Here is a 20,303-nt window from a genome sequence, read left to right on the forward strand (position 1 = left end):
ACACAGTGATAGGTCGAGATTATTCCTCGAGTATACCTTCCTATACGTTCGGGGCATTTGGTCAATTTTTAGGTCGGAGCCAAGTGCCTATTTAAAGGACCCTAACCCCTTCAAAAGGAGACCATTTTCTCATAATGGAGAGGCCAATTCCTCTCTCTTCCTCTTGGCTCTCTCTACACAGAGAATTCCTCACAACTCTTTCTACAAAATGCAAAAACAAAATTGAATAAAGCAGGCTCTTCTCCACTCTATCTCTAGAACACTTACACATGGGGCTTGTCCATTTCTCCTCTCCTTTTCTTCACTCTCTCTGAAAGAACACTAAATAAGAGAGGCTCCTAAGCCAATTTTCTTGCTTAGCTTCTTCTCTCTACAATTTACATACAATTTCTATACATACTCTATAGTCTATACACACCAAATGCATGAACTAATTTGTTATATCACATGAAAAATACGCACCAAGTTTGAATAATATGCAAAACAATTGTATTTTTAAAAAAAGTTGTGTTCATCCTGTACATTGATTTTGACAAGATCAATGGCTAACATTAAACTCTATTTTTCACCTATGGGCTTTCTTTGCACCTGATATCCACACACACACACACACACACACACACACACACACACACACACACACACATATATATATATATATATATATATATATTGTTAATTATGATAGATCACGGTTGGAAATTACGAAATTTCTGACCACCTGAAAGTGATTTTAAATCAAGTCGGAAGCAAAAAGTGGCCGGAAATAGCAACAAAGGTTTTTCCGAATACCAAAAATGGTCAGAACAAGGCTCTCGACTTGATTTAGGATCACTTTTAGGTGGTTGAAAATTTCATAATTTCCAACAGTGGATATTGTAATACTGAAATTGTAACATTATTTAAGGTAAAATTAATTGTTATTAATGATAAATATTACTCAGCAATATATTTATAATTAAAATTGTAATACTTTCTTATACACCCAATAATTGTCTACAATCGGAACCTCTCACGGACTTCCAAATTTTTTTTCCCAGAAATTATTAATTAGTAACCCATATGAATCATGCATACAAGTGCGCTATAAGCAACCAGCTCGCTAGCCATAAATAGTTGTGGATTGATACAACTCTTATCTTCTACAAGGCTATATTTCAAAGAATCTGCCCCGGCCAACAATGGCGCTAAATGTTGAAATCCATCAGAAAGAGAATGTCCGGCCATTTTCCCCAACTCCTCATTCCCTGAGAAACTATAAGCTCTCTCAGATTGATCAAATAGAAGGCACTCATTACACCTCCATGTTGTTCTTCTACAACACTGGCGGCGCCGCTCATCACCATGACTATGATGCGCTGAAACAATCACTGTCGAAGACGTTGTCCGTCTTTTACCCGGTGGCCGGAAGGGTGAAAGATGGAATGACAATCGAGTGCAACGACGAGGGCGTGGATTTTGTGACGGCGAATGTTACAAACTATGATTTGTCTGATTTTGTTCGGGTTTGTAAGGTTGACGATCTCCGGCAGCTGCTTCCGTTTGATCCCTATCCAATGGAGTTTGATCCTTCCCAGCCCATGTTAGGTGTTCAGGTGAACAAATTCCGGTGCGGCGGAACGGCGGTGGCGATTTGCGTTTGGCACGGCGTGGCGGATGCTGCTGCGATAGGTGGGTTCGTCCAGACGTGGTCGGCAATCAACCGCGGTGAAGGAGGCGGCGGCGGCGGAGGTGATGATCTCGTGGTGGACGCCACCGCAATTTTCCCGCCCGCGCTAAACTTCGACTTCTCCGCCCCAACATCCGCCGCCGCGAGATTGATAAAAACGAGCGGAGGAAAATACTCAAAGAAACGATTTGTTTTCCGCAAGGAGGAGATTGAGCGGATGAGGGACGAGTATACCCTTCCAGATCGCCGCCGTCCGACTTCGGTGGAGGCATTATCGGCGTTCATATGGGCTGCCGTGATAAGGGCTAACCAAAACGCCAAGATGCACATTCTGATACATGTCACGGACTTGCGAAAGAGGCTCAATCCGCCATTCCCATCTATGTGCTTAGGCAACTTCGTCTATGTGACCGGTGCACGGTGGATGGCCGACGGGGCAGGCGGCGTTACTCCCCAATCTCTTGTAGGGAATATCCGAGAAGCTATCATCAAAGTGACGGGCGAGTATGTGAGGAAAATTGAAACTCAAGGTGGGTTGACGACTGAAATAGAAAAGATAGCAGCTTTTGGTGTTGATGAGATTAAGGTTTTCGGCATCAGTAGTATTTGCGGGTTTCCATTTCATGAGTTGGATTTTGGGTGGGGTAAGCCGATTTGGTTTGTTCTGGTCCCATTTAATCTAATGGACGGCGCTAATTTCTACAAGACTGGTGATGGGGGGATAGAAGCGATGATTGGATTGACACCACAGGTTATGTCCAGTTTAGATAAGGACAAAGAGTTTCTTGCCCGTGTATCTTGTATCCAAACCATGTCGTCGGTGTTAGAATAACTCTAATCAACCCACCAAAGCTCCAAAACCGAATAAAAAATGGCGTGAACGTGCTCCAATCAACACGCCAAAGCAGCATTTATTTGGCGCAACGTGAACAGTGCAGCTTCATATTTGGCACTGCACTGTTCATTCGCACCAAATTTGGTCTGCTTTTTGTATTTTTCTCATTTCACTCATACTTTTATTTGTAATTCCTTTTATGTCTTTGGTTTGGTTTTATGTCCTTGATTTGGTTTTAATGTATTTATATATTTTGTTAAATTGTTAAGAGTTAATTCTCAAAATGATCCTCCGATTAGGATCTTTTCTCAAATTGGTTCCTTGACTTTTAATTGCATCCAAAGTGGTCCTATGACTATTGAATTTAGGTCAAAATGGTCCTCCGTTACTTTTGGTGTTAAGCGGGTGTTAAAATGAGGGGTAAAACTGGTAATTTAGAATTTTCACTATAATTAAAGGACTACTTTGGATGCAATTAAAAGTCAAAGGATCAATTTGAACTATATAGTTTATATTTTAAAAGAAAATTTCATTTTTATGAACTATCTAGTTAATATAATTTAAAAGATTCAATTGTGTATTATCATATTTAAATTAATATAAAATACATAGACTTGATCTAATTAAATAAAAAAAGTATTTATGAATATATAATATTAATAGCGATGTCATACAATTTATTCCAACCATTTTATATTTTATTATAAATATTCTTTTATCACGTTTTGAATTTTTTTTTTTTTGGCCCTCCACTGACCAACATTTTTGGTTCTGCCCCTATAAACCGATGTTGTATTTTTGTAATAGGCAATGATTTTTTTTATTATTATTATCTTTCTTATCCGTTTGTATTTACTGTTGTCTTTTTTTTTTTTTTTTTTTTTTAATAAGCAATGGTTTATGTCTGTTGTCCATTTGGTTGTAATTTTTCACAATAATTTTGTCATTATATGTATGCCTATTTATGATCATAAAAAATTCAAAAATGAATTATTGTGGATATATAGTTATGAATTTGTGGATATATAGTTATGAATTTATGAATATTTAGTTTACTAGTAGGTGCACCCGCGCGATGCGCGGCTATATATATAGTATGATATATATATATATATATATATATATATATATATATATATATATATATATATATATACAGTATAGAAAATAGAGTATTTGAACCAGAAAAAATTTGAAATGAAAAACTTGTAATTTTATTACACATGGATGAATTTAGTAATTTTATTAGACATTTTTGAAAACTTCATTGTTGAAACAATGTGATGCATGGCTACCTATATAGTACATAGAATATTACGTATAATATAATAAGAATACGAAACATAGTATTTAAAAAAATACTAAATTTTAAATAATAAATTGTGGAATGTTATTATACATTATTGAAGACTTCGTTGTACACAACATTTTTAGTCGTACTAAGACATGGTACATTTTCCCCGCAAATCAAAATTTTCAAACCCCTGGGGTTACTAACTCTTGAAACAGCTACGTACAATTGTCCATGGTTAAAGACAGGTTTTTTCAACAACAACCCCACTTTAGCAAGTGTTTGTCCTTGACTTTTGTTGATTGTCATGGCATAGGATAGCATCAAAGGGAATTGTTTTCGTTGAAATTTGAAAGGCAATCTTGGATCTGACGGTGTAAGTAACATTCTAGGAATAAATACTCTGGTTCCTGCATTTGTACCGCACATGATCTGGCCTTCCAGCACGTGGTCAGCTAACCTTGTAACAATCAACCTTGTACCGTTGCATAATCCTAGTGTGTGATCAATATTTCGCAATAGCATAACAGGTGATCCAACTTTCAAAGTCAAAGCATGATTTGGTACTCCAGAACATCTCAAGGCATTCAAGAATTCTGGAGTGTGCAAATCCGCTAACATGTCAACATTTGAATCTGATTTACACACAGAATCACAACTCAAGTATGTCTTACCCTCAGCCGGATTATGATCATTCATGTATTGGTTAACGGCATCTACCACATCCAATGTTGGAGCTAAAATTGCACTATCATTAAGATATGACAAATCGCCAATTCCCAGTCTAAAATTAGGGAATGTGCTATCAACAATTGTAGCAATAGGGTCATCCACGCACTTTAACAACAAATGTTCTGGAACAGTAATCTCGGACCACCATCACATTGACTACCAATTATTCCGTCACCTATATTAGCTATCCATTTTGCAAATTCCTCGATCTCCTTACCCTCGTTTTCTGATTGAACACTTCTCAATCGTAGATTCTTAGTAAGCCTTAAAACTTTACAGGATTTCCAGAGATATGATGAGTAATGCTCGCTCGAACTATATCCTGTCTGGTACCCTTTGGAAAGACTGGTAAAATTTGCCTGAAATCGCCACCAAAAACAACTGTTTTACCAGTGCTTTACCCCGGTAGATGAAATCGGGGTTTTTTTACACCAACTCGTCGATGTAAAGACGGGCTGTTGTCTACATCCTAGGTATAAACATCAATTGACGGCTACTGTTGTTTCCGTGTGCTTTAAAACAACAGATATGAAAGTTCAAGCCAGTTTACTGAGATGGCATGGTATCTTCGCTGCTATTTTTTGTTTTTTATTTGTGTATTTGCAAGTGGTTCGAACTTGGGAGTGTAAATTGCTATCATGGGAGCTTTATATAGAGGCTGAACAGTGTCTTTTTCGAATTCGAAGACTGTCTTTGAAACATGAGAGGCTGATTAAAACGTTTCATAGTCCAAGATTACATTCATTATGCTTATGCTCAAATAATTTAAATTCAAATTTGATGTATAGTTAGGCATTGCAGGTTGGCTTCTCGATGCATTTATTATTCTGAATATTGGGTGATGTTCCAAGGTAAATTACCTAGAATACTGATATGCAATGTGAACATCAATAAATGCGGTCTGATTTATTTAGGCTATTAAAACAGCACCGTTTGCTGTGGGCGGGAAATTTTTTTGCCAAAAACTTCTTGCTTTATTATAGAGTTAGAGTTAGATTAGATTAGATATTAACAGGGTGTTTGGTTGGAGGGATTTTAAATTCCCTTCCCACTTAATTTCCACCTAATTCCAAAGGTCATTAAATTCCGTAGTTTGGTTAGAGGGAATTGCAATTCCATGGAATTGCAATTCCCCCATTTTTATGGAATTAAAATCCCATGTCCCCCCTAGGATTTTAATTCCTAGGAAAAAAAAGATAGTGATGAGTCAAAATTACCCCTTCCTTTTTTAACCTAAAATTAATGTCTAACAACAATAATGGACATTTTTGACTTTATACTACTTATTCCCTTTCAATTCCCATGTATAGCAAACATTGGAATTGAAATTCCCAGTAATTCTATTCCTTTCAACCAAACACTGGAATTTAAATTCCCACTTTATTCCCAGTAATTCAACTCCCATGGAATTACAATTCCTTTCCCACATAATTCCCCCTCCAACCAAACGCCCTGTAAGTTTAATTTAACAAACTGTCAAAAGTTATTGTTAAAACCAAGAGTTATTTCGGCTAAGCCTCCTCAGAATCTGCAACCAAGAGTGTGAATAGCATTACACCAAATTCTGCACCAAATTTTATTTCTTTACTAAAACAATTTTCTTTTTCATACTATATGCTACCTATATCCATCCTCTCCATATGGATACAAAATCGGATATTGCAAAGGCAAGTATGCAGAGTTCAATTCACGTATTCGTTTAAGTTTTTCTAACGTTGCCTCAACCAATATATCACGCTTGCCAATGTTTGAATCAAGATCACCAACTATTACAATAGCAATCTCAAAAACTGTTGACAACTTATAATTTCTAAAATCCTTTGAGCGTTTACCAATTAGTCTAAAAAAGAATGAATACATAAATAAATAAAGTCATTGCTTACAAAGTGATCCATGCTCAATGGAATAGATAGTAAACCTTGAAAAATACCATAAATACATCGTTGACCTGTTTTTTAGGGTAAAATATTAAATATAGAATAACAATTTTCTAAAAAATTATTACTAAACATCGATCGTGAACTCTTAACATAATACACATAAACTCTTAACAGGATACACATCAACTTCTAACACAATACACATAAACTTTAAACTGAATACGCATAACAGGGTTTGGACGGACGGATTGACGTCGGTTACGTCAATCTCCGTCAACAGCAATTGAAACGGCAGCGTTTTGTGCCTGGGCGCACATTGCTATGTGTGCCGTAGTGCACGATATAAATTACCACTAAACATGGCAAATTAATATACTAAATGTACATTATTTTTGTACTGAATGTACATTATACAATATAATGTACACTCAGTACAAAAATAATGTACATCCCCTAAATACAATGTACATTAATTTTATACTGAATGTACATTATTTTTGTATTGAATGTACATTATTTTACAATATATAAAATATGACCCACACAACTTGTGTGGACCATAATAATTGTATAAACTTAGACTCATTCTTAATTGTAAGATGTTTAGGGCAAATTATGCTGTACATCCGTATGCACCATGCATGGTGCATACGGATGCAAAAACGACGTCGTTTTAATAAAACGCGCGTCTCCCCTTAAAAAAAATCAGGTTCGATTCCCAACAACAACATATGAACTAAAATTCTATAATCGATGAACTATAATTCCATAATCGATGAACTATAATTCCATAATCTAATCTAAGAACTAAAAATTCCAGAATGAATGAACTAAAATTCCATAATCTATAAACTAAAATTTCAGAATCGATGAACTACAATTCCATAATCGATGAACTATAATTCCATAATCAATGAACTTTAATTCCATAATCTATGAACTAAAATTCCAGAATGAATGAACAATATAATGTTGTTGCTGGGAATCGAACCTGAATTTTTTTTAAAGAAGAGACGCGCGCATTTTTTAATAAAACGATGTCGTTTTGGCATCCGTATGCACCATACATGGTGCATACGGATGCACAGCATAACGATTGGATGTTTAGTCAATCATTATTGTGTGGACCATAATTTGCCAAGTTTATACATATGGACCTTATATTACCAAGGTTTCATTCTAAGTTGCATTTGATCAAAATGGACGACCCATCAGCCCATCCAATATACCCGGCCCTGCTCTGTGCCTCTGTCTATCTCTACACGTGCCTTTCACATTTCCTTCTACATTTCTCTAAAGCTCCAGAAATTTCCAATTCTTCATCAACTTTAGATGTGGAAAGTGCACTGATCTTCCTATTTTACTCCATTTCATAAATGGGTCTTGTTAATCTTCTATGACCCAGACGTGTTTGAGTCATAGTCCGTTATTATTATTATTATTTTCTTAAATGTGAAGTTGCAGAAGAGAAGATGTCGGCTTTTATTCTCCAGCCTGGAAGTATATTGGCCGATGAAGAGACTTCGTCTCTAGAATGGTCTAAACCATTCTCTATATTCCTTCATGAAGATGAAGTTTCTCAAATTCTTGGTAAATTATTCCATTTTTCTCTCATTTACTTCATCTAGCAGTGTTCATCATGTTAAAATTGTAGATCAGTTTAATCTTCATGAGTATTTGTAATCAGTTGTTTTATAACTTTGATTAACACTGCATGCAATGAAATCTTTCGAGTGTTGCTTAAATTTTGGTAGATCTAAGCTGTAATTAATGATTTTTATATTTTTCCATTTTACATTCCAGATCTGCAATTTTAAATGATTTCTTCTTTGTTCGGATTTGAAATGCTACTATCTATATTGAAATATTTTGCAATAATGACAGATTTTTATCTGTTAAATCACACATTTTGTGATTGTTATTCAATTTCCATTGCATTTTTTTTCGGTGCTAAAGAAAAAAGAATCATGTAAAAAAATCTAAATGGACATTTACTCTATCTATTTTTTATGGTAATTTTTGTGTATCCTGCAATATAACTTTATTCTCACGGTAGATTTTTCTAAATTTTCTAATTCTCTATTTTGTATCTTATTTTTTTTGTGCGAGTCTGTGAATAAAAAAGCAGAGAGAAGCTATAAAGGTTTGAGGATAACACGAAGGCTAATCAAGACCAAGGGTAAGTAATTTACCTTTATTGCCTTCAAATTGTTGCCTATTGTTGCCTATAATGGTGAAATTTGTGTAAGTTACTTCATAATACTATGAATGGTAGAATAAATTTGCAGTTCAATGACTACATGTGTTTGATAGTGTTTAGATTTCTTTAATCAGTTTTGAGTGTCTTTAAATAGTCGTAAAGTCAAGACTTGAATCCATGTTTGCATTAAAACACCTTTATGCTTTTTCAGATTCACAATGGAATTGGAAAGGTTTCAGTGACTATTTTCATCTTAGTCTGTATATAGATTTTTTGAAAAAAAAAAAGGTTTAGTGACTTATAGTAACATTTTCAATCTTTATTTCAGTAACCAAATATCTTTTTGTGCTTCAAATCATAACTTTTTCTTGACTCATAGTTTAGTCATATTACTTTATAGTTTGTGCTAAATACCTTAAGGGGGCGTTTGGTTCAGGTTATGTAACATAACCAAGGGAATGTGACATTCCAAAACTCACATTCCTATGTTTGGTTCACATTATCTCAGGGAATCTAACATTCCCCAGGAATGTCACATTCCCTCCACATAGGATTTTGAAGGGAATGTGATTCCCTTCAATTTCTAAGGTTATGTAAGATAACCTTGGTTATGTTAGTTTATCACACACACACACACACACACACACACATATATATAATTATTTTTGTAATTATATATATATATATTTTATTTTTATTATGCTAGGTTAGCATATAAAATAATTTTGTTTCTCAAGTTCAATATTTTAGTTAATATTTTAAAATCATGTAATTATATATGATACCGTTATCTTATTTATTTTATTTTAATTTTTAAATTTATTAAAATATATGAAAATATGTTAAGGATATTATAGTGTGTGAATAAAAGATAACCCTAAACCAAACATGATTATATTACATACCCCAATTTTAACCAAACACAGGAATCTAACATTCCCAGTAATCTAACCAAACGACCCCTAAGTTATTTGAATCCAATAGAAGAGATTACGTGAAAACTTATAGTTAAATTGTTAAGTGTTATGCCAATTATTTCCTAATTTGTATAGTTTAGGAAAGAAAATGAGCATTTTAGTTTCAAGCAGTTAACTGAAAGGATCACAAAAACAGCATCTGAAAATTAATAGCATTGTTTAAAGTGCTACCAATTGAATAGTCCAAAAGGCCATAAAAAAAAACTAAGATAGTAAACATTGTCCATCACACACAAACCAAGCTCAATTTTTTTTCTACTTTCACATGGGCATTTTTAGATTTCTTAAGATTCTTTGATGAAGAGAACTGGTCCAGCAGGCATCTTTTCACATTTTCAGACTCTTCAGTTGACTTAATCTTGTTAGTTGCTGTGACTGGACTATCTACCCCATCACCTTGGGAGCCTTCCTGAAACCATTGGTATTTAGAGCAGTCAACTTTCATATACTGTTTTAAAAGATGTTTTGTATATGCTACAATTAAAGTAGCACATCCAAGTTTAGTTACCCCAGCAGAATCTTCAGTTCCTTCATCATCTTCTTCAATCATCCCAGATACAAGATCCTTGTCTTGGTTATCATTGAGGTTTGGACAGTAGGCAGATATCAAGGTTTCATCCCTTACAGATTTAAAGATTCAAACATATTAGTAACAGAAAACAGGTTGTTAGTGCACATCAGATCAATTCTTTGGCATATATATATATATATATATATATATATATATATATATATATATATAAATGAATAGATAATTAAACAAATTAGTAACTAAAATAAATAAGTAAACAGATAAATACAAAAAGAAAATTAGAAAATATTAGAATAAGAAAATATTATTCTATTATGTCACTGCAAATAAGTTCAACTGTTTCTCTTTGTTCTTTTCCTTTGAATAAAATATTTGGCTTTGCAGTATATGTGCTCTCATAGAAAGTGTTGATTGTTCTTTTGATAAGCATAAATTCATAATGGAGCAAAAAATGAACAACATTCATACATTTTTCTCAGTACTTCTTTTCAGGCCAAACAAAATAAGTTTTGTGTTTTACTACCTGTGTCCTGAGATTGTTGTTTCCTATCATATTTACTAACCAAGCATGCTCATAATAGAGTTGAACCGTATAGAAATCACAATGGGAAATTACTAATGTCCTGAGATTGTTGTTTCCTTATTCTGCCTTATTATTTATTTCATATAAAGTCTGCCTTATTATTTATTTCATATAAAGTTGCAATGTACTAATTTTAGATTTAGGGTAGATTAAGGTAGATTAATTTTAGATTTAAATTCTTTATTGTAGGTTGATTTCCAGAAGTCAATACAGATTAAAGATATAGTGTTATTCCAGTGCCACAGGAACCATAGTCCATAAAATCCCATGCAAAAAAATCAAGTTAAAAGTGCCAAATGAAAGTAGAAACCGTGATATTGGAGCTATTTGACTATTCAAACTTTTATTGAGCCTATGGACAAAAGTAGAAACCGTGATATTTAAGCTATTTGAGCCTGCTAAATGTGACATACTTTTGTCTGTGTATGTTGACTTGCAAAAACACTTAAAAATAAAGAATATTACTTAAGACAATTATTCATTTATTTGCTCCTATAGAGACAATATCTTGAACAATTAGATAAATGATTATATTGACTCTGTATGAAATAAAGTTGTTACAGAAAAGTTACTGTCAACATAGATAACATACACCTATTACCAAAAACATAGATCTATTACCAAGTAGTTACTGTTTGATTTGTAGAGTTTCTTTACCAAGTAGTCAAAAAACTTCATCATTTTGAGAATCATCTTCCAGCAGTTTCTCCTAAGACTGAAATCCTTGTCTTAACTAATTAACTTCAAGCTGTTCAGGTCAGTAAGTAGACAACAGAGTTGTGCCTGTACTTTTTTTATTACCTAAACCATTAAAAAGGGATTAGAAATCCATAAGTATTGAGAAAAAAAGGAATTAAATGGTGTACACTAACCGTAGGCCAAGTCCCCTTCATCTCAGATGCTGTCAAAAATTCCAGATTCTATACCATAGCAGGAACCCAAAAATCACCACACTGCCAATCAAACAGTTAGATAATGAAATATGTTAGAACCCAAAACTGTTAGGACCTTGTGTTTTATTTATTGTAAGAGATTTTTTTAAACTGAAATAAAAATTTACCTCCATCATTTCATAATAAATATCAGTAATTGTACTGATAATCATTCTCCTAGTTGTATGGTCCCCAAATCTGTCATAACTAAAACTCAAGCTAGATATGGAGGCAATACTCTACGTAAAAGGGTTTGCTACCACATAAGCTGAATTTAGAATACAAAAATAGAGTTAGTGAAAATAAATATAGCAATAGAATTCATATTAAGGTGTTCTGGAAAGTTTTGGACTGTTAATCAGAGTAACCATCTCCATCCTCTTCAATAATCCATGAAATTATATATTGAACCTTGGCTATATATATGATTATATGATAAAAATACAAATAAACATTTTATAGATTATGGCAGCATATAGAATGAACAAAGACAATATATATTACATATATATTTTTATTTCTATATTTTGTATTTCTACGTTTTGTATTTCTACATTTTGTATTTCTATATATCACAGTTGTGCGTAGCAAGAAGTAGACAGATGATTGTTCAGCAAATAAAAATGCATACATCAACGCACCTTAACCTTCAAGTAAGTGTGTTCTTTCACAACTTCCTCCTAAGCTCCACCATTGGACCGATTTGCTTGACAGAAACGTATTGAGAAGACATATTTCTTTGTACAGAGGTTTACTTCTTCGCAATAATCAGTGATTGAATTTTAACTGATTCTACCTCTTTATATAGAGGTTGAATTTATTCGGGACTTTTACAGAATAACGAAGAGGTTTTTGAAACAAAAAGACCTTTCAATTAGGATATCTCCAATTAGATTTCAATCACTTCAATTTGTAATTAAAGTATGCAACGCTTCGGTTTTCCCGATTTCATAGGAAGTTTCAAAGGCATTTAATTAGCGCACTGATAGATGCATAGGTAATACAACAAAGCAACCAAACTATTTATAAAAACAATTAATGACCAAAAGCAATTAATTAAACCCCTATCTCCAAAACGACGTAGTATCAATTGGGCGGGAAAACTTTTTGCCAAAAACTTCTTGCTTTATTATAGAGTTAGAGTTAGATAGATTCATTGTGAATATTTAGTTCATTCATTGTGGATGTTTAGTTCATTCATTATGGATATTTAGTTCATTCATTCTGGATTTTGTGTTATTCATTCACTGTGGATATATAGTTATGAATTTGTGGATATATAGTTATGAACTTGTGGATATATAATTCAAATTATGTAAAAAAAAAAATGTTATTGTCGAGAATCAAACTTAATTTTATTTATTTTTAAGTGGGACGCGCGTTTTAAGTCAAAACGACGTTATTTTTGCAACCGTGTGCACCATACATGGTACACACAGTTGCACAACATAATTTGCGATAGTTGCACGGTCAACATTGTCATTAAAAAGTGCACCCAACCACGCAAGGCGCACGTCACTCGCTCAGTCATTGCCCAATGTCATTGGACCTAGCTAACTAGTATTAATTTTTTATTTTTTTTTACTTTATTTAGTCAAATTAAAAACACGTTCTTTTCTCTTACAAAAAACCCGTACAGGCGTACACCTTGTATTAACATATCGAGTTATTCGCCATTATACTACCTAGTACATACTGTGTGTTTTTACCCCAAATAAGGATATTGTATTTGTCCATCGCAATTATTATTAAAGAAATCAAGTTTATTATTGAGTAAGTGTAAGATATATTGAATATAATATATATTATATATTATATATAATATATCTATGTATTTATATATAATAATATATAAATAGGAAGAGAGAGAGGAAGATTAGAATGAATAATGTTTATTTACTGGGATAATTTAACAGATGAAAATACACCACATATTTATACTAAGAGAAAGCTAATAAATAGGAAGCTAATGCTCCATGTACTACTCCTATAATCTAGGCATGTTCTACATTAACATACATGACTCACCCATGTTTGTTTTTATTAAATTCTTTGACTTGGTTTAATTACTAATAATATTAATAATAATATTATTATAACATTGCCTCCTTTAAACCAAGTTGGATGTATTGGTCATTCCAATTTCCTTCTTCAATTTGAAAAATGTCCCTCCGTCTTCAAGTTGGATATACTGACTTGTATTTCGTTTTGTAAACCCACTTTACTCCAATTGGCTTCTTCCCAGGTGGTAAATCTGTTAACTCCCAGGTACCATTCTTTTCAATGGCATGTATCTCCTCATCCATCGCCTTAAGCCAATGAGTTTCTGTAGCAGCCTCCTCAAAAGTTAAAGGATCACAATCTGCAAAGAGAGCAAATTGAATAATCTCTTCATCAGACAGGTCATTATCATGACCCAAAACATAATCTTGCAAGCGAGCTGGTAAGTGGCGCTCGTGCTGAGATCGTCGAACTGACGATTCTGGCTGTGAAGGAGACTGGACATGATCTGGAATCGGTTGCTCATCAACAATATTTTCAACAACAGGAATAACAACTGAACTTTCATCTTTAGCTAACCAATCCCAGGCACCATATTCATCAAAAGTGACATCACGACTTATAACAACCTTCTTAGTTTCAGGATTGTATAGTTTATAAGCCTTTGAAGCGTCACTATAACCAATGAATATGCATTTCTCACCTTTATCATCCAACTTCTTTCTCAATGGATCTGGCACATGTGCATAAGCCAAACATCCAAAAACCTTGAGATATTTGATAGAGGGTTTTCTCCCACTCCATGTTTCTTCAGGTGTCTTATCACTGACACTTTTAGTTGGACACCTATTCAACACATAGACAGCACAAGCAACTGCTTCTGCTCAAAAAGGCTTAGGCAGATTCTTGGATTTCAACATGCACCTTACCATATCCATGATAGACCTATTCTTCCTCTCAGCCACTCTGTTTTGTTGTGGAGTGTATCTAGCTGTCATCTGATGTTGAATACCCTTCTTCTTCAGAAAATCATCACAGGCAATATATTCTGTACCTCTATCAGTTCTCAAGATTTTAATTTCATAACCACTTTGCTTTTCAACAAAAGCCTTAAATTGTTTGAAAACACCACATGCTTCAGACTTTTGCTTCAGAAAGTAAACCCATGTTTTTCTACTGAAATCATCAATGAAAGTAATAAAGTACTTACAACCTCCATGTGAGGGAACCTCCAACGAACACAGGTCTGAGTGAACAATCTCCAACTGTTTTGTAGCTCTCCTTGACTTGCCCACGGGAAAGGGATCTCTATGCTTCTTCCCAATCACACAAATCTCACATATACGATCAGAGACATTCACAACAGGTAAATCAGAAACAAGTTCCTTTCTCGCAAGATAGTTTAACCCAGAGAAATGAAAATGCCCAAACCGCATATGCCATAACCAATTATCATCACAAACTTCAGAATTAAAGCAATCAAGGAGAGTATGCTTAATTTTCAAAGGAAATAGTCGATTTTGGGACATATTTACCTTTGCAATCAAAACTCCTTTAGCATCTTCAATGGTACAACACCCCTGAGCAATATGTATCTTATATCCTTTTTCTGACAGCTGACCCATACTCAACAAATTTTGGTCTAGTTCAGGAACATAGAACACATCGGATATAAAATTTTGAGTACCATCCTTCAACTGAATAGAGATTTTACCTTTTCCCAAAATTGGCACCTTTGACTTATTGCCAAATGTCACTTCAGACCGGATTGATTCATCCAGTTCAGAAAACAATTCTTTCTTACCACACATATGGTTACTACACCCAGTATCCAAGAACCATATGTTTTTATCTGCAAAAAAACTATCACTGGCCAAAAGTAAGGTTTCAGAATTCTCACCAGACTTTTCAGCAGTATTTTCAGCAATGTTTGCTTGATTTCCACGATTGTTGTCCTCATTATACCAACAATCTGTAATCTTGTGCCCATACTTGCCACAATTGTAGCAATGAAATGGAAATTTACCTTGTTTGGTATTACCTCCACCTCTTCCTTGGTTGGAGTTACCACGTCCTCCTCCTTGGTTGAAGTTACCACGACCTCTTCCACTAGAACCTCCTCTTCCTCTTCCATGACCTCTACCAGATCCTCCACCTCTTTGATTAGTGCCAGTCACATTAAAGGTGACTTGACTCTTCAAAGCTTCTTCTGCTAGTGGTTCTGATTTTGACGCAATCCTGTCAATATGACTTTCTACCATACCTTTCAGCTCTGCAATTGATAAGAGCTCGGTTTTGTGTGACTCTGTGATCGAAGCCACCACATGGTCATACTTCATCGGCATAGTTCGAAGAACTTTTTCAACCACTGCACCATCTTCAATCGTATCTCCATATAGCCTCATCTTATTCACCATATCAATAAGACGAGTGAAATACGCATCTACTGTTTCTGTAGAGGTCATCTCACAATTATCATACAACCTTCTCAACGACTGCAACTTAGACTTCTGTGCCCGATCGATTCCTTTGTGTGACACCTTTAAGATGTCCCAAGCTTGTTTTGTTGTTTGAGCACGAGCTAATTGCCCAAAAATGGAATAATGAACACCTTGGTGAATCTGACCCAAGGCCAATTTATCTCGCCGTATAGCGGCTGCATCAGCTCCTTCGGGTAGACCGGGATCAACAAAGCTCCAAAGATTTTGAGCTTGCAAATGTGTGGACATCATAATTTGCCAATAATTGTAATCAAGTTTCCCGTCCAATTTGGGACCCGACCATACAATATTGAAATTTGTTGCCATATTTCACTACGCGAAATATTTCGGGGTTGAAAGGTTGAATTGACTGGCTCTGATACCAAATGTAAGATATATTAAATATAATATATATATTATATATAAATACATAGATATATTATATATAATATATATATTATATTTAATATATCTTACAGTAAGTGATCGATCTATTTGAATATATAGCAATGTTGAAAAAATCGCTAGGCGCCTGGGGACCGCCTAGGACGCGATTTTTGCAACAGTGATATATAGTATGCAATTTATAAACAAGCTAAGCATTAAGCTAGCAAGATAATAATTGCAGATGCAATCTTTTGCATTACATGAATGTTGCCGTGAGGAGATTAATAGTCCTTGCAGGAGAATGTATCCATCGACCATGAAGCAGCCTCATTTTTAAAGTGTGGAATATATGTCAGTAAGAGCAATATATCGAATGTGAATGTCAACCCCGAAGGCATTGTCCAAGAAGGACGGACCGTTATGTTTGTATCTCATTGGTTTTTAATCTGTCATCTTCACAGGTGAAGATTTCTGGATCTGCTCCTGAGTAAATTATTTAGATATATTATACTGAGTTGAATCTGTAAACTATAAATTTTTTTGGTGTGTTTACAGTTATATTTAGTTGTAAAGTTAATTATTTAACTACATTTGATTATTTTTTTTTTTTTTAAAAAAAAAACTACATTTGATTATTTGCTCGACAATACACTTTTTATATTACTATAACAAAAACAAAAACAAAAAAGAAATATGATGGAACAAATTGACCTAGATCAGAGTATGCGTGGATATAAAGGGTAAATACTACGGAAAATAAATATTGTGATAATAGTATGTCCTTGATTGATGAAGAGATACTACAAAATTAAAGATGTTTTTGTAGTGGAATTGGACATAATTTGTGACACTAAAACAATGCAATATTTATACAAAGTAGGGGCCAACAATACTCCTAAAAACAATGTAGCCCACAAGACTAAGTCAAGGTCCATGCAGTGGATTACAAGACTAAGTCAAGACTTATCATTCCGAATTCGAAGATGGGCTCCGGGTTTTGGACTCTTCTTGGGCCACCCGAGTTATCATCTTGGGTCCCGAGCAATGAGCTCATGGACTCCCGATCTCTATTATTAGGTTGTTTCTAATATTTCCAACAACATAAATCACAAGTTTCTGGTCCAAACACCTCATGGCTGTTTGGTTGGATGTAGTTGCAATTCAATTACACCATAATTCTTTGACCACTCGAATTAATGAATTACAATGTTTGATTAGAAAGAATTGCAATACCCTCATTTCCTCCCTAATTCCTTCTTTTCAACCAAACGCCCTATCTTAATATCAAACGAAACAACAAGCAGCAGAGGAAGACCAAAACCAAGTACTGAGAGCAAAACAGGAAAACACTAAAATCGTATTCACTATTCAACACAAGAGAACCCACAACGGAACTTATCCTCGGATAAAACAAATCAAGAATGTCCTTCCTATTAGCCAACATCTCTTGACAAATCGTCATTACCCTCTCAGCCATCTCTGTGTTTACTTCTATTCTCGGGTCCATCGGTGATTTGGTTGACTCCAGCCACTTAGTACACCTCTTGACCTGAAAAGTTCCACACCTTTACAAAAGTTGCATATATCTCGTACATATTCATATTAAATACTTATGCTCATTAATTTATATTTAAATGGACTTTATGTTTATTTGTGGATAAATAAAAGAATAATACAATTTAAATAAATAAAAAGTTAGCCCAAAAGTAATTTTAATTTATACCTCTTAACTATAATATGATGTTTCTATTTATAAACTCAATTTTTATTTTTATTTTCAATTTTAGTATTGAACTTTAAAAATGGCTTTACTTCTCAGACTTTAACTATAATGATATTTCACTTTTAGTATTTTAAATAAATATTTTTAGATAATTATTTTTAAAAGATATTTTAAATTTGAGGTGACTTGTTATAATTTCAAAAAGTAATTTTTAGATTCAGTAGTCTAATTGCATTATTGTGAGACATATTGGCCCTGTTTGGTAAAATAGTTAGTATGTAAGTCAATTTTGGCTTATTTGACTACTATTAGCTATTGACTTTGTTACAAAATCAATATAAGTGTTTTGGTTAATTAGTTTTTTGTAACTTCAAAATGCTAAAATTCAAAAAGTTACTCAAAACCACTTTTTCAATTAGTTTTTTGAGAAAAGAAATTATACAAACAGCTATCAGCTAACAATTAATTTACCAAATAATTTTTTACAATCAGCTAATGTTATCAACTAGTTATAGGCCCTATTTGGTAAAAAATTGACCTATAGACTAATTTTGGCTTATTTGACCACTATTAATTGTTTGATTTAGTTAAAATATCAATACAAATGTTTGGTTAATTAGCTTTTTACAACTCCAAAATGCTAAAATTCAAAAAGTTACTCCAAACAACTTTTCAATTAACTTTTTGAGAAAAGAAGTTATAGCTAATTTACCAAACACTTTTCTACAATAAGTTAATGTTATCAACAAGTTATACCTTCTAATTAACACAATCAACTAACACCTAACAGCTATCAGTTAACAGTCATTTACCAAATAGGACCATACTCTATAATTAATCCAATCAGCTCACAGTTAACCGTCATTTACCAAACATGGTCATTAACATATTAATTTAGTCTAATAATGAATAGCTTTAATATTTCTAGTTTTCTCATTTACAAGATAAATCGTTCCAAAAGGCCATCTGCTGTATAGAAGCTCACAGCGAAATGTAACTAAAGTTTACTAACCTGCCCTTGCGCCTCGCTGATAAACGATTGCAAATCCCATACCAGCTTATCCACTCCCAGCATTTTCCCATATTCCGAATTCTCCCCCATGTGCAGGCGCGCCACTGACTCGTTGAGTTGACTCTGAGCGAACACGAACATGAACTCGCATTCCCTCAAAACGAACCGCGTTTCCGGGTCCAAACCCGAGATCATGGACTTGGGGAGATCCACCAGCTCCGATAGGTAGCCTAGCGACGATAGGAGCGAAGTAGAGAAGATGCGGGTCGGGTTGATGCCATCGGGTGTGGACGAAGATACGTAAACGACGTCGTAGCAGAAGTAGGGATCCGATGTGAATGAACACACCGAGTGGATAGCGTTTTCGGGGTTGTGGGATAGCGATTGAGATTGGGCGTGGTGCTTGAGGACGTTGAAAACGCAGATTATGGAGGCGATAATGAGGGAGAAGAAAATGAGTAGGGAGAATGTGAGTTGAAGTTTTGCTCGATTCCTGGAAGAAGATTGGGTTTGGAGAATGGGCTGTTTGGAGGTCTTGGAGAATGAATCCTCCATTTTTGATTGCTTGCAAGCTAGCTAGGCTTGTGGAAAGGAAACGTTGACTTCGATCACAACATAGGATCAACACAAATTATTGAATAATAATATTATACAATCCTGCATGTGTTTGGCTAATGCTTTTTTTTAATTTTTTAGTTTTTCTAAGTATTTTAATTTTTGAAATTAAAATTCAAGTTTTTTAATTAAAAATTATTACACTAATTTAACACTTTAACTAAGAGTTGACCCGTGATAGGTTGACTTAATTTCTCGCAAAGACCAAGAATGAAAAATATTTTCAATTCTCCCTGGGAGACGGGAACAAGGTTGGAGCCATAGGGATGAGGATAAGAATTATACTTCCCGCCTCGTTGTCATCCCTAACTTTAAAGGGTGGTGTGTGTCGTGCAATCCTATCCCCCATACAAGTATGGGTTCTTTCTCAGTTAAATCTGCTTATGATAATTATAGGGTATAGGGACACCGATAGAACAACATAACACCGATAGAAGTGGCGCATGGATTGCGA

At 34.2% G+C, this 20,303-nt stretch overlaps 2 protein-coding genes across 2 annotated transcripts; one reads left to right on the forward strand and one right to left on the reverse strand.

Moving 5' to 3' along the window:
- The first annotated feature begins 992 nt into the window (after positions 1 to 992).
- Positions 993 to 11,282, forward strand: LOC109162686 (salutaridinol 7-O-acetyltransferase-like). The gene is made up of 2 exons (XM_019311370.1): positions 993 to 2,489; positions 11,268 to 11,282. The coding sequence occupies exons 1-2, from the start codon at positions 1,182 to 1,184 to the stop codon at positions 11,280 to 11,282; spliced, it is 1,323 nt and encodes a 440-aa protein (XP_019166915.1). The 5' UTR covers positions 993 to 1,181.
- A 6,490-nt stretch (positions 11,283 to 17,772) lies between these two features.
- On the reverse strand, positions 17,773 to 19,800 carry LOC109162687. The gene is made up of 2 exons (XM_019311371.1): positions 19,235 to 19,800; positions 17,773 to 18,048 (listed from the first exon to the last, which is right to left on the reverse strand). The coding sequence occupies exons 1-2, from the start codon at positions 19,787 to 19,789 to the stop codon at positions 17,773 to 17,775; spliced, it is 831 nt and encodes a 276-aa protein (XP_019166916.1). The 5' UTR covers positions 19,790 to 19,800.
- Between the last annotated feature and the right edge of the window lie 503 nt (positions 19,801 to 20,303).

The sequence above is a fragment of the Ipomoea nil genome, unplaced genomic scaffold (assembly GCF_001879475.1).
Source record: "Ipomoea nil cultivar Tokyo-kokei standard unplaced genomic scaffold, Asagao_1.1 scaffold2957, whole genome shotgun sequence".
Lineage (NCBI taxonomy): Eukaryota > Viridiplantae > Streptophyta > Magnoliopsida > Solanales > Convolvulaceae > Ipomoea > Ipomoea nil.

Coding starts and splice junctions, on each gene's coding strand:
- LOC109162686 (XM_019311370.1), top strand. CDS start 1,182: ATGGCGCTAAATGTTGAAATCCATCAGAAAGAGAATGTCCGGCCATTT.
- LOC109162687 (XM_019311371.1), bottom strand. CDS start 19,789: ATGGAGGATTCATTCTCCAAGACCTCCAAACAGCCCATTCTCCAAACC. Junction 18,049..19,234: donor TCAGCGAGGCGCAAGGGCAG/GTTAGTAAACTT, acceptor GGAACTTTTCAG/GTCAAGAGGTGTACTAAGTG.